Consider the following 13,674-nt stretch of genomic DNA (forward strand, 5'->3'; position numbering starts at 1 on the left):
GAAAGCAGGAGTCAAAGAGAGCTTTAAGGCCACAGTGCAGGTCTGACAACTATGAAAGGTGAAGGAGAAGGAAAGAGGATTCAGTAGAAGAATTTCTAATGGCAGTGAAGCACTAGGAAATTTTGGCTTGGCTGATGGTATGTCGTCAAAGTCACCCCTCAAGCAGTTCTGTGTGACTCTATCTCACAACCCTGCCATATTCCATGGTCAAGTATTGGGACAAGCCCCTGGGAAGTATGGCCCCAGTACAAACATAATAGTGGGTCCTGAAGGATGGCAGTTGGGGCCATCAATCAACTAGGTTCCTCGCAACAGAAGATCTGAGTGCACACTTCTTGTCCTGCAAAGGATGATAGTCCAAACTGACATCAACTTAGGACTTGAAAAATGTGTCTAGAGAAAATCTTCCTCTTCTTCAAGGCTGTCACATTATCATTTGCACTACAGTTTTCTATGTCTATAAACTTCATGTAATATACTATCAAACTGTACCTATCCTTCAGCAAGCTGGCTTAACTTCTCAACATTATCCATTAAACTATAGCTCTCTACTATATAAAAATATACTACAATCTGCATTGATCATATAAAATTAGGTTGCTTTCCAAAGTTTTTTCTCTTGTTAACAATACTATTTTTGCACAACAAAGGAAACCAAAAAGAAAACAAAAAGACAATTTACAGAAGGGGAGAAAACGGTTTCAAATGATGCAACTGACAAGGGCTTAATCTCTAGAATATATAAGCAACTTCTACAACACAACAGCAAAAAAACCAACAACCCAATGGAAAATGGGCAAAAGACCTGAATAGACATTTTTCCAAAGAAGATGTACAGATGGCCAATAAGCACATGAAAAAATGCTCAACATCCCTGATTATTAGAGAAATGCAAATCAAAACTACCATGAGATACCACCTCACACCAGTCAGAATGGCCATCATTAATAAGGCCACAAATAACAAATGCTGGCAGGGGTGTGGAGTAAAGGGAACCCTCTTGCACTGTTGGTGGGAATGGAAGCTGGTACAACCACTATGGAGAACAGTAGGGAGGTACCTTAGAAATCTATACACAGAACTACCATATGACCCAGCAATCCCACTCTTGGGCATATATCCAGACAAAACTTTCCTTAAAAAAGACACATGCACCCTCATGTTCACTGCACCTCTATTCATAATAGCCAAGACATGGAAACAACCCAAATGCCCATCAACAGATGATTGGATCAGGAAGATGTGGTATATATACACAATGGAATACTACCCAGACATAAAAAAAGAATGAAATAATGCCATTTGTAGCAACATGGATGGAATTAAAGACTCTCATCCTGAGTGAAGCAAGTCAGAAAAAGAAAGACAAATACCATATGATATCACTTGTATCTGGTATCTAATACACAGCACAAATGAACCTTTCCACAGAAAAGAAAATCATGGGATTGCTGGGTTATATGGTAGTTCTATGTATAGATTTCTAAGGTGTGGTTGCCTGGGGGGAGGAGGAGGAGGGAGTGGGAGGGATTGGGATCTTAGGGTTAATGGGTGCAAACTATTGCTTTTGGAATGGATTAACAATGAGATCCTGCTGTGTAGCACTGAGAACTATGTCTAGATACTTACAACAGAGCATGACAATGGGAGAAAAAAGTATGTATACATGTATGTGTAACTGGGTCCCCATGCTGTACAGTGGAAAAAAAATTGTGTTGGGGAAATAACAATAAAAAATTGATTAAAAAAAACAATACTATAATAAATGCTCTTGTACACATGTGCTTTGGGGCATGTGTGAAAATTCCTCTCAGCAGTGGCTTTCAAACTTTTTGGTCAAGAACCACAGTAAAATATACATTTATATTGTAATCCAACACATGTACAGTAATAAATCTAAATCTAAAATTTCACAAAAAATACTCCTTACTGTCATTACATTCTAATGTAGTCTATTTTATTCTAATACACACACACACACACACACACACACACACACACACACTTTTTTTTTTTGGCCTTTCTAGGGCTGCTCCCGTGGTTCCCAGGCTAGGGGTCTAAGCCTACGCCAGAGCCACAGCAACACAGGATCTAAGCCGAGACTGCGACCTACACCACAGCTCATGGCAATGCTGGATCCTTAACCCACTGAGTGAGGCCAGTGATTGAACCCACAACCTCATGGTTCCTAGTTGGATTAGTTAACCACTGAGCCACGACGGGAACTCCTATTCTATTCTATTTTTCTAATTTTATTTTTTTATTTGCTTTTTAGGGCCACACCTTCAGCATATGGAGGTTTCCAAGCCAGGGGTCCAATTGGAACTAGAGGTGCCGGCCTACGCCACAGCCACAGCAAGGCCAGATCCAAGCCACGTGTGCAACCTACACCACAGCTCACGGCAACACCAGATCCTTAACCCACTGAGCGAGGCCAGGGATCGAGTTTGCATCCTCATGGATCCTAGTCGGGTTCGTTAACCGCTGAGCCTCAACGGAAACTCATGTTTTATTCTACTATATTTTTAAAAGTCACTGAATTAGTTACAGCATCTACTAATGGAACATAAGCCATATTTTGAAAAAAATCAAGGATAATTATATAAAAACAAAATCATGGGATGCTAAAATATGAACATGTTCAATTTCACTAGAACTTACTAAATCACATAATGGCTCTACCAATTTACATTCCAACAGCACCTATTTTTATCCATCCACATTACTGACATTAGGCACTGTCACATCTTTCTTTTAATAATCTGATGAAAACAAACTATCTCATTTTTAATTTGCACTTCTCATACAACTAGTGAGACATGCTTATTAGTCATTCAGGTTTCCCTTTCCTATTCTTCACCTGATTTTCAATTGGGCTATCTGTCTCTTCTTCACTGTTTTGTAGGTCTCACTTTATTCTGGATAGAATTGTAAAGTGTCCTTTAAAAATTTTTTTAATGTAAGCAATAAATGTACTTGGTTCAAAATTCAAAACAGCATAAAAGGTAACACAAAAAAGTTTCCTATCATTTCAGATAGTTTATAGAAATATAATCTTTCCATTTTTCTACACAATTATTCTATATCCTGTTTTTGTCATTTAACAAAGCATCTTGAATATCATTTCATAAGCACGTAGTCCTACATCTTATACTTTGAAAAATGTTTTATCAATTTTATTGAGTATTTAACTTAAGTACACCAAACCACACATATTTAGAGTATTTAATTTGACCAGTTTTGACAGTACACTCCTATGAAACTATTACCACAATTAAGACAATAAACATTTCTATCACTCCCAGAACTTTCCTCATATCCCACTGTAATCCCCCACTCTCATCCCCAATTAACCACTGACCTGCTTTCTCACTACAGAATCATCTGCATTTTTTTTAGAATTTTATATAAATAAAATCATACAGTGTATACTCTGCCTCATTCATTTTAAGCGCCTGAGGCTAAACTGTGAAGGTTAAGTTACATGGACTTTGATGTGGAGGCAATGGGGAACCACTCAAAGAGTTTCATTAAGTCAGTGATGAGGTGATAATGTTTATTAAGATTAGTCTAACAAAAAGATATAAGAAATCAGTTATGAAGCAACTGAAACATAACAAACATCAGGTGAAAGGGCCAAATTTCGGGTAGAAGTGTTAAGGATGCTGTGGTTTTGAGGCCAAATATGCATGAACTGATAATGAAATAGTCAAGCAGTGAAAAAGAAAAGCCATAAATTGTGACCAAAAACACATGAAGAGGATGAGCCTGGACTAGAAGGAAGAGGGAAAAGACTTGAGACTCTTAGGCTTATAGTAACTTTAGGACATCCACACAGAAATGTCATCATGCAGCTGGAAACCCATATGGAATTCAGGACAATAAGGAGATTAGAAAAGATTTAAATAGTTATCGCTTGAAGAAAATAAGGAAAATAACTGAGGAGGAAGAGAATGGAAAAAAAGGAGGCAGGAGTTAAGGCCCTGGAGAACACTGCTATGATTAGGTAGACCACGATTGCCACATTACAGCAATGCCTCCCAGTGCCTGCCTGGAGGAAACCATTTTTTGAGTGACTTTTCAATAATAATGTACTATGTTATATTTCAATGCACATAATTAATAAAAACAAGTGTACCTGATGAGGAACTACATGGGAGAAGTAGAATTTTTTAAATACAAAGTAAGCCAAGCTCTTCCATCTCTCTCTCCTTTTTTTTGTCTTTTTTTTTTTTTTTTTTTTTTTTTTTTTGCTATTTCTTTGGTGCCGCTCCTACGGCATATGGAGGTTCCCAGGCTAGGGGTCGAATTGGAGCTGTAGCCACTAGCCTACACCAGAGCCACAGCAATGCGGGATCCGAGCCGCGTCTGCAATCTACACCACAGCTCACGGCAACGCTGGATCGTTAACCCACTGAGCAAGGGCAGGGACCGAACCCGCCAACCTCATGGTTCCTAGTCAGATTTGTTAACCACTGCGCCACGACGGGAACTCCTCCTTTCTTTTTGACTGTAAAGTTCTGCCTATTTGCATGCCTCTTCCAATATAAAAGAGCAACCTATGCAGATTCTGAGGCATTCAAACAACACCTGAATACTTTTGTGGCAAGGTTTCACAGCTGCCTTTTTTACTACATCAATAACTTGGTCAGTCATATACTTTTTCCTGACAGTTTCCTATCAGAAAGTTGCACGTAATAGCATCGACTTCACAAAACTGCTTTTTTTCCTCCACTCAGCAGTTGGAAATTCCTGGGCCAGAGATCAAACCCATGCCACAGTAGTGACCTGAGCCACAGCTGTAACAATACTGTATTCTTAACCCACTGTGCCACAAAGGAACTTCCTCACCAGATTGTTTTAAGGTTCAAATGGAAGGTGTACTGCTATAAAACTAAATGCTGAAACCTAATCCCCTCCAAATTCTGTATGTTGAAACCTAATCCCTAATGTGACAGTATCTGGGAGTGGGGCCTTTATGTGTGGTCCTCATAAATGGGATTAATGCCCTTATTAAAAGGCCCCAGGGAGACCCCTCAACCATGTGCAGACAGAGTGAGGCAACAGCTATCTATGAACTAGGAAGCAAGCCCTCAACAAGCACCATATCTGCTTGCTCCTAGATGGTGGAACTTTCTAGTCTCAAGAACTATGAGAAATAAACTTATGTTGTTTAAGCCATTTAGTCTACAGTATTTTTGTTACAGCAGCCCAAAAGGACTAATACACATAAATAAAGCAACTACTACAATACAAAGTCCAGTATATGTTTAATATACATGATGTGATTCTTTTTCTTCCTTGAGGGAAAAGCTAATGATGGCTATGTTTTCCTTTGTTTTATTTAAATTATGAATTAAATATAGCAAAGAATAAGATAAACTGCCAATAATCCTACTACTCAGAGGCACGCTGTTTACATTTTAGAGAACTATGAATGTTTGCTAGTCTTTTTTTTTTTTTTTTTGTCTTTTTGTCTTTTTTCTAGGGCTGCACCTGTGGCGTATGGAGGTTTCTAGGCTAGGGGTCTAATTGGAGCTGCAGCCGCCGGCCTACGCCAAAGCCACAGCAACGAGGGATCCAATCCATGTCTGTGACCTACACCACAGCTCACGGCAATGCTGGATCCTTAACCCACTGAGCAAGGCCAAGGATTGAACCGGCAACCTCATGGTTCCTAGTCAGGTTCAATAATCACTGTGCCACAACGGGAACTCCAGCTATTCACTCCTTATAACTATACTTTACTATTCAAGAGGTACCCTGAAAAGTCCAAGTAATATTGTAATTTGTAATTTTAACAAGCCCTACAAGCTTGAATTTGAACTGCAAGCACTAGAAAACCTGTGTGCAAGGGCTTCTTAGTCAGCAGAGTTAGTATACCTCGCCAACCACCTGCATCTTTACCACGAAAGCATTATAGTCTCTAACAGATGTGGTTAACTTTCCAAGGATAAATATATCCTTAGTTGATAGACTATTTCCCCAAAGAAAAAACCAGGAAAAAAATTTAAAGTTCTAAGAAACCGATAGTTTCTAAAGAGAAAAGTTTCTAATTAAGAGTAAAATATTATATTTTTAATTCGGTGATGGCAATAATCCATGATGAGAACAAGTATATTATTCTTTCTGTTTAAAATAAGAAAAAGGAATTCATGAAGGTAACTTCATTGAATGATTTATTACCAGTGCAGAATCCGCTCATGAAATACCAGACAAAACTTGACAATTATAAAGATAGATAACCTGTAATACGAAGCTACACACAGGAATCCCACCTTTCTTAAAAGAAATAAGATCCTTTAAAAATCCAGGAAATGAAGTAACAGGTAGTTCAGCCAATGAAGCAAGCAACGAGAAGTGAATACTGAGAAAAAACTTTAAGAAATATGTTTTTAATGGCTGGACCTAGAAATGATCATACTAAGTGAAGTAAGTCAGAGAGAGAAAGATAAATATCATGATATCACTTACATGTGGAATCTAAAATATGATACAAATGAACTTGTTTACAAAACAGAAACAGACTCACAAATGTAGAAAACAAATTTATGGTTACCAAAGAGGAAACGGAAGAGGGGGGACAAATTAGGAGTTTGGGATTAGCAGATTCAAATTACTATATATAAAAGAAATAAACAACAAGGTCCTACTGTACAGCACAGTGAACTATATTCAGTGACTTGCGATAAGCTATAATGGAAAGGAATGTGAAAAAATTTGTGCGTACACATATAACTGAATCATTTTGCCATACACATGAACACAACACTGTAAATCAACTATACTTCAAAAAAAATAAAGAGAAGTACATTTTTAGTACAATACGACAACAGAAAGAAAGTAGAAAATGGTATCACAGAAGAATCTGCTTCTACAATGAGTAAGTTTACACAGGTAAAGGGTTATGGGTCCAGTCCACATATTGAAAGTGCAACAGAAACCTTTGGGAGAGCTCCCGTTGGTTGTGGCTCAGTAGGTTAAGAACCCGACTAGTATCCATGAGGTTGCAGGTTCCATCCCTGGCCTTGCTTTGTGGGTTAAGTATCTGGCACTGTCGTGAGCTGTGGTATAGGGCACAGATGCAGCTCGGATCTGATGCTGCTATGCCTATAGCGTAGGCTGGCAGCTGCAGCTCTGATTTGACCCCTAGCCTGGGAATTTCTATATGCCACAGGTGTAGCCCTGAAAAGAAAAATAAAGAAAAAGAAAACTCTTTGAGTCATGGCACAACACTTCCTGGTCGAGTAATATAAGGTTTATTCCATGGGGTTTTATGGCAGTCTCAGGACTTTCAATGGTCTTTTGGGACCTCAGAGTTGAAATTTTACTGTATGTTTGGTATTCTGTCTTTTTCATTTAGCATTCTCTCATAAACATTTTTATTATATCAATGATAAAAAGTACTCAAAAACATATTTTAATGATAGAAAAATATTCTAAAATACAAACATACTGTAGACTTCTTTTTTATTGTGGCAAACTATACATAAAAAATTTACCATATTAACCATTTTTAGGTACACTCCTCAATGGCATTAAGTACATTCACAATGTTCTACAACTACCAACATAAGAACTTTTTCATCATCCCAAACAGAAACCCTATACCCATTCAAACAACTCTTTCTCCTCAGCCACTGGTAACCTCTATTCTAACCTCTGACTCTCTGAATTTGCCTACTCTAGGTACTACAAGTAGAATCAAACAGTATTTGTCCTTTTGTGTCTGGCTTTTTTGCACAGCATAATGTTTTCAAGGTTTATCCATTCCATATTGTACCATGTACCAGAATTTCATTCCTTTTTTTTTTTTTTTGCCACATCTGCCACATGTGGAAGTTCCTGGGCCAGGAATCAAACCTCCCTGTGCCACAGCGGTGGCAACTCCAGATCCTTAACCCACCGCACCACATGAGAAATTCCTAGAATTTCATTCCTTTTGAATGCTGAATAATAACCCACAGTATACCAAACTGAGCAGCACTCTGCTGTGTCTCCTGCCTCTTCTTTGTAGAAAGGCCTTAGCCTCCTAGAACTTCCCAAAGTTCCAAAGAACAAATATAATCAGAAAAGTGAGAAAATGGAAAAACAAAGTAGAACAATCAAGCAAGATAAAATAGTAATAATTTAGCTGTTAAACCAAGTCAAGGACTTTTAGTTCTCCCTCAAGGGCTAAAGATAATATCCTGAGCCATATCCTTGAGTTGTTTTGCAGACACTCAATTGCCGTACCCCAATGGAAGAAGTCGGCTGCATGCTAACCACAATCACAGGGACCCCAGACTAGATGGAACCAGAAGGCTGATAATGTTGACTCCTAATTACTTCACCACCAAACAATCAGAAGAACGTCCATGAGCTAATCATGTACCCTGCAACCCTCTCATTCACTCTGTCTTTAAAAATCATTCCCTGAAAGCCAGTAGGGAGTTTGGGACTTTTGAGCATGCGCTGCACATTCTTCTTGCTCAGCCCCATGTTGGGGCACCTTGCAATAAATGCTGTGCTTTCCCTCATCACAACCTGGTATCAACAGATTAGCTCTACTGCGCACAGGCAAGCAGACCCAAGTGTTGTTCAGTTATACACACACACACACACACACACACACACACGTGCGCACATACATATGGTACACAAACACACAATCACATACACATTTTATTTATTCATTCATCTGTGGATTGGTATTTGGGTTCTTCCTACCATCTGGCCATTGTGAATAATGCCACTATGAATATCACTGTTCAAGTATGTGTTTGAGTCCCTGCCTTCAATTCTTTCAGGTATAGAGCCAGAAGCAAACTTACTAGGTCATATGGTAATTTTATGTTTAACGTCTTAAGAAACCACCAGACTGTTTTCCCCAGTGGCTGCCTCATTTTACATTCTCATCAGCAATGCACAAGGGCTCCAATTTCTCCACATCTTCAAGATGTTTTTCCCATTTATTGATAATAGCCATCCTAATGAGTATGTAGTAGTGTCTCATTATGGTTTTGATTTGCATCTCCCAAATGACTAATGATGATGAGCATGTTTTCACGTCCTGGATTGCATGGAAGGACCAGGAAAATGGCCATGATGGAATAAGAGAAAGTGGATTTATCCACTGAAATAACCAAAAACAAAAAAATAGAAACAAAACCAGACAAAATACATGAAACATTTCAAGACATGGGATATCGGGCAAGAAAAACACTAACCTCTGAAAGTTGGGAAACAAAACACTGAGCTCTGCAATTGCTCCAGGAAGGGGAGCTGAGGTGGAACCTGATGGGCCCCTTGAGTTAAGGAGCTAGAGCTTAGAGTCCATGGAAACAAAAGTAGTTGGAGGAGTTCCCATCATGGCGCAGCGGAAATGAATCCAACTCGTAAACATGAGGTTGCGGGTTCAATCCCTGGCCTTGCTCAGTGGGTTAAGGATCCGGCGTTGCCATGAGCTGTGGTGTAGGCTGCAGACGCGGCTTGGATCCTGCGTTGCTGTGGCTCTGGCGTAGGCTCATGGCTACAGCTCCGATTCGACCCCTAGCCTGGGAACCTCCATATGCCGAGGGAGCGGCCCAAGATATAGCAAAAAAAAAAAAAAAAAAAATCCAAAATTCAAAGCATTACAGTTAATACTGAGGAAGGTCTTGCTTCAGTCGTGGGACCTAAGACTGAGTACTTCCCTGAACTCACCTAATAAATCATAAAGCAACACCCAAAAGGATGAACCTGTTTCCAGGTAACGGCACCCCAGAACAAAGCCCCAGAACATTTAAAGAAATGTTTTTAAAATCCAGCACCCAACAATATATAATTCAAAATGTGTGATAGCCACTCAAAAATCTGGCATGTAAGAAACAAAAAAATACAATCTATAATGAAAAGAAATATCGATCAATAGAAATAGACACAGATGACAAATTTACAGAAAAAGCCATTAAAACAACTATTATAAATATCCTCTTTATGTTCAAAGCACAGACAAATGTATGATCATGTTAAGGAGAGACATGACAATATAAAATAGATTATATTAAACTTTCAGAGATGACAAATACACTGGATAGTATTAACAGCAGATTAGACTGCAGGAAAAAGAGTATTAAACTTGAAGATATAACAATACAAACCACTCAAAACAAAACAAAGGAGAAAAAAATGAACACAACATCAATAATCTATGACATGACACCAAGTAGCCTAATTATTATACACATAATTGGAATCACAGAAGGAAAGGAACAGGGGAGTCAGGGGTGGGGGGGAGTGTTGAATAAAAGCAAAACTCTCCAAAGGTGATGAAAACTTTAAATCCACATGTAAAGAAGAGAGTTAGCTGAGCAGACTTGAAACAAGTATTCCTAGAAAGCCATGATTGTAATGTCAGTCCTTGCTTACCCCTGGAAACTCAGATTTCAGGAGGGTTCCCACCATTCCCTAAATGAGATAAGTGTCTCCCTGTGCCTAAACTGTGCTAGCTCCCCCAGCAGACAACACTGCACATATGCTGTCAAAACTCACTGCTAGAGCAATTAAGCGTATCTTGTGTGACTTTACCAGAAAAAGACTCTTGGAAGATTGCTAATTTTGCTTTTGTATCTTTTCACTGTAAAAAATCATAGCCACGACCATGACTGTATGCTAAGTTCTGAGTGTCTTCTAAGCAAATTACTAAGCCAGGAAGTGAGCTTTGGGACCCCTGATACACCACAGATTCAAGAAGCTTGATAAACTCCGAAGAGAAAGCCACATCTAGGCATATCACAATCAACAATTTAAAACAAGGAAAAAGAGAAATCGTTAAAAGATCAAGAGTAAGAATAGTTTCAGGCTTATTTTTTGGGGGTGGGTGGGAGGGCATGCCCAGGACATGTGGACTTTCCCAGGCCAGGAATCAAACCTGAGCCATAGCAGTGACAATGCTAGATCTTTAGCCACCAGGCCATCAGAGAACTCCATTTCAGGCTTCTTGATAGCAACTCTGGAACTAGAAGACAATGAAGCAATGCCTTCATAATCCTGAATAAAAATTATTTCTAACCGTAAAATTCTATATAAATTTTTAATCACACATCGAAGTGTGATGAATGTACCTTGTGACATGCCAAATCTCAAATCCCTAAATCCTTTTCTTGGAAGTTACTATAAGATGTGCTCAATAAAGTGAGAGTGAAAAACCAAAGAGGAAGATACGGAATCCAGGATAAAGCTGCTCCACACAGGAGAGAGATGAAGGGAATTCCCCAAAAGATGGTGAAGGGAAACTTAAGGGTGGCAATGTTCACAAAGCAGAGAGGACCCTCAGCTGAAATCAGAGCAGCTAGAAGGTCGTAGGAAAGAGTTCTCAAAAATAAAATAAATAAATAAATATAGAATGCCTGTTGTCTGAAAATCTTAATGGGAGACCTAAATAATAATGAAAAATTAGTTTATTCATAATATGTAAAATTAGACAAAATCACAAATGATTAATTCCTGAAAAAATGAGAAGTTGTGAAGGAAAATCACAATTAAAAGTTGCCTTGTTATGAATATTATTATTCAGAATTACATAATGCTGAATCAAATCTAATCTAACCAGACCATGAGACATCTGTCCTGGAGAAACAGAAGGATGGGAAAGCCCCATGTGTAGCAGAGGTGGGGAGTGGGTGAGGAGAGAACTCAGTATTTATCCATATTTAAAAGCACATTACATGGGTATTATTCAGAGAAAAAGAGGTAAAGAACAAAAGAACTCACAGAGTCAAAAGTGGTAGTCCCTGAGGAAGGAGTTACAAACAAAACACCAAAGGCTGTGACTAACGAATGCCATAACAGAACAGAAAGTTAGAATCAATATGTTTGTTCTTACCTTAGGAAGTTCAGGTAGCATCTCTGCAGATGTCGAAGAACTGCTTGCACAAGAAGCACAGTCAGATATTTCCACTGTGCTCTCACAGTCTTCAAATTCATCACAATCACAGGTATCTTCCCTGTCACTCTCAACCTCCCAGTCGATAAATTGTAAGTCATCTAAAAAATTCAATTTTAACCTTATTAAATACTCTTAATGTGTTTCAAATCTATTTTTCCTGTAGTTTTAAAAGACCCATGTTGATCAATACTTAAAAATTATATTCCTACTCTTACCAATAACCATCTTACTTCTCCCAACTCTTAGCCAACCCTGATTTTCAGGTAACTACTTCTATTAGTTGTCTTTGTATTCTAGAGTTTCTCTAGCATGTTCAAGCACATAAAATACACTGTTATTCCATCCTCCTTTCTGATACACTTTTTTCCCCCCTAGGGCCACACCCAAGGCATATGGAGGTTCCCAGGCTGCGACCTACGCCAGAGCCACAGCAACCTGCTGGATCCATGCCGTGTCTGCGACCTACACCACAGCTCACTGCAACACCAGATCGTCAACCCACTGAATGAGGCCAGGGATTGAACCTGCAACCTCATGGTTCCTAGTTGAATTCGTTAACCACTGCGCCATGACGGGAACTCCCACATTTTTTTTTTAATGTAACTGAAAAGTTTTCACCCATGAGTAAACAAAGAACATCCTCATTCCCACCCATGGCATATGGAAGTTCCCTGGCTAGGGGTTGAATCAGAACTACAGTTGCCAGCCTATTCTAGAGCCAAAGCAACACGGGATCCCAGCCTTGAGCCTCGTCTATGACCTACACTACAGCTCACGGCAACATGTATCCTTAACTCACTGAGTGAGGCCAGGGATGGAACCTGCATCCTCATGGATCCTTGTTGGGTTTATTAACCACTGAGCCAGGAAGGGAACTCCAGGAAAACGTTTTTAAAAAGAAAGGCTTTTTTTTTTTTTTTTTGTCTTTTTTAGGGCCACAATAGCAGCACGTGGAGGTTCCCAAGCTAGGGATCTAATTGGAGCTACAGCTGCCGCCCTACACCACAGCCACAACAACACCGGATCTGAGCCGCATCTGCAACCTACACCACAGCTCAGAGCAATGCTGGATCCTTAACCCACTGTGCGAGGCCAGGGATTGAACCTGCAACCTCATGGTTCCTAATCAGATTTGTTTTTGCCGCGCCACAATGGGAACTCCCAAAAAGAAAGATATTTTTTAAAAAGAAAGATATTTTAAAAAGAAAGATACTGAAAAGGCTCTTCCTTTTCAATACTAATTCTGGCATTCAAGACTCAGAGACTCTAATCCAACATAGCTGGAAGAAGCTCTAGGAATATTGTTGGTATAGCTCACCTGATAATTCTGATAAGAAGCCAGGTATGGGAACCACCAAAACAGTACTGAAGCACACAGCACTTAAGTTAGATATCCCTGACACACTTACTAATTAATTACATTACACTTCTCCCTAAGTCCCAATTTTCTTCTGTAAAATGAGGATACCTAGCTCACAGACTGTAGTAGGTATCAAAGGAAATAACCTACATGACATCCAGCCAAGTGTCTGGGATAAAACAAGAACATGACAAGTGGAATTAAAGGTAAAAAGAAGGAAGAGAGGAGTGGAGAGGGGAGACCAGGGAAGAGTAGAGAAGAGAAAGACAAATCAGCAGTGGTACACTCAGAGGCACTTCAAGGGATCACATAACTTGTTATGTAAATGCTCAACTTGTTTAAGAGAAGGAAGTCAACAGTTTGTTAGCTCACTAACTCCTTTTAAAGTAAGTATCATTAGCTCAAA

The 13,674-nt window shown here is 39.2% G+C and overlaps 1 protein-coding gene across 6 annotated transcripts in view; it reads right to left on the minus strand.

Annotated features, from left to right (window-relative positions):
• SPIDR (scaffolding protein involved in DNA repair) overlaps positions 1 to 13,674 on the minus strand; it is a 315,808-nt gene that overhangs the window by 283,998 nt on the left and 18,136 nt on the right. For all 6 annotated transcript variants that reach the window (XM_021090636.1, XM_021090640.1, XM_021090638.1 and 3 more), the window contains one exon: positions 11,846 to 12,006. In XM_021090636.1, coding sequence (XP_020946295.1) covers positions 11,846 to 12,006 — 161 coding nt within the window. The remainder of the gene's footprint in view (positions 1 to 11,845; positions 12,007 to 13,674) is intronic.

The sequence above is a fragment of the Sus scrofa genome, chromosome 4 (assembly GCF_000003025.6).
Source record: "Sus scrofa isolate TJ Tabasco breed Duroc chromosome 4, Sscrofa11.1, whole genome shotgun sequence".
NCBI lineage: Eukaryota > Metazoa > Chordata > Mammalia > Artiodactyla > Suidae > Sus > Sus scrofa.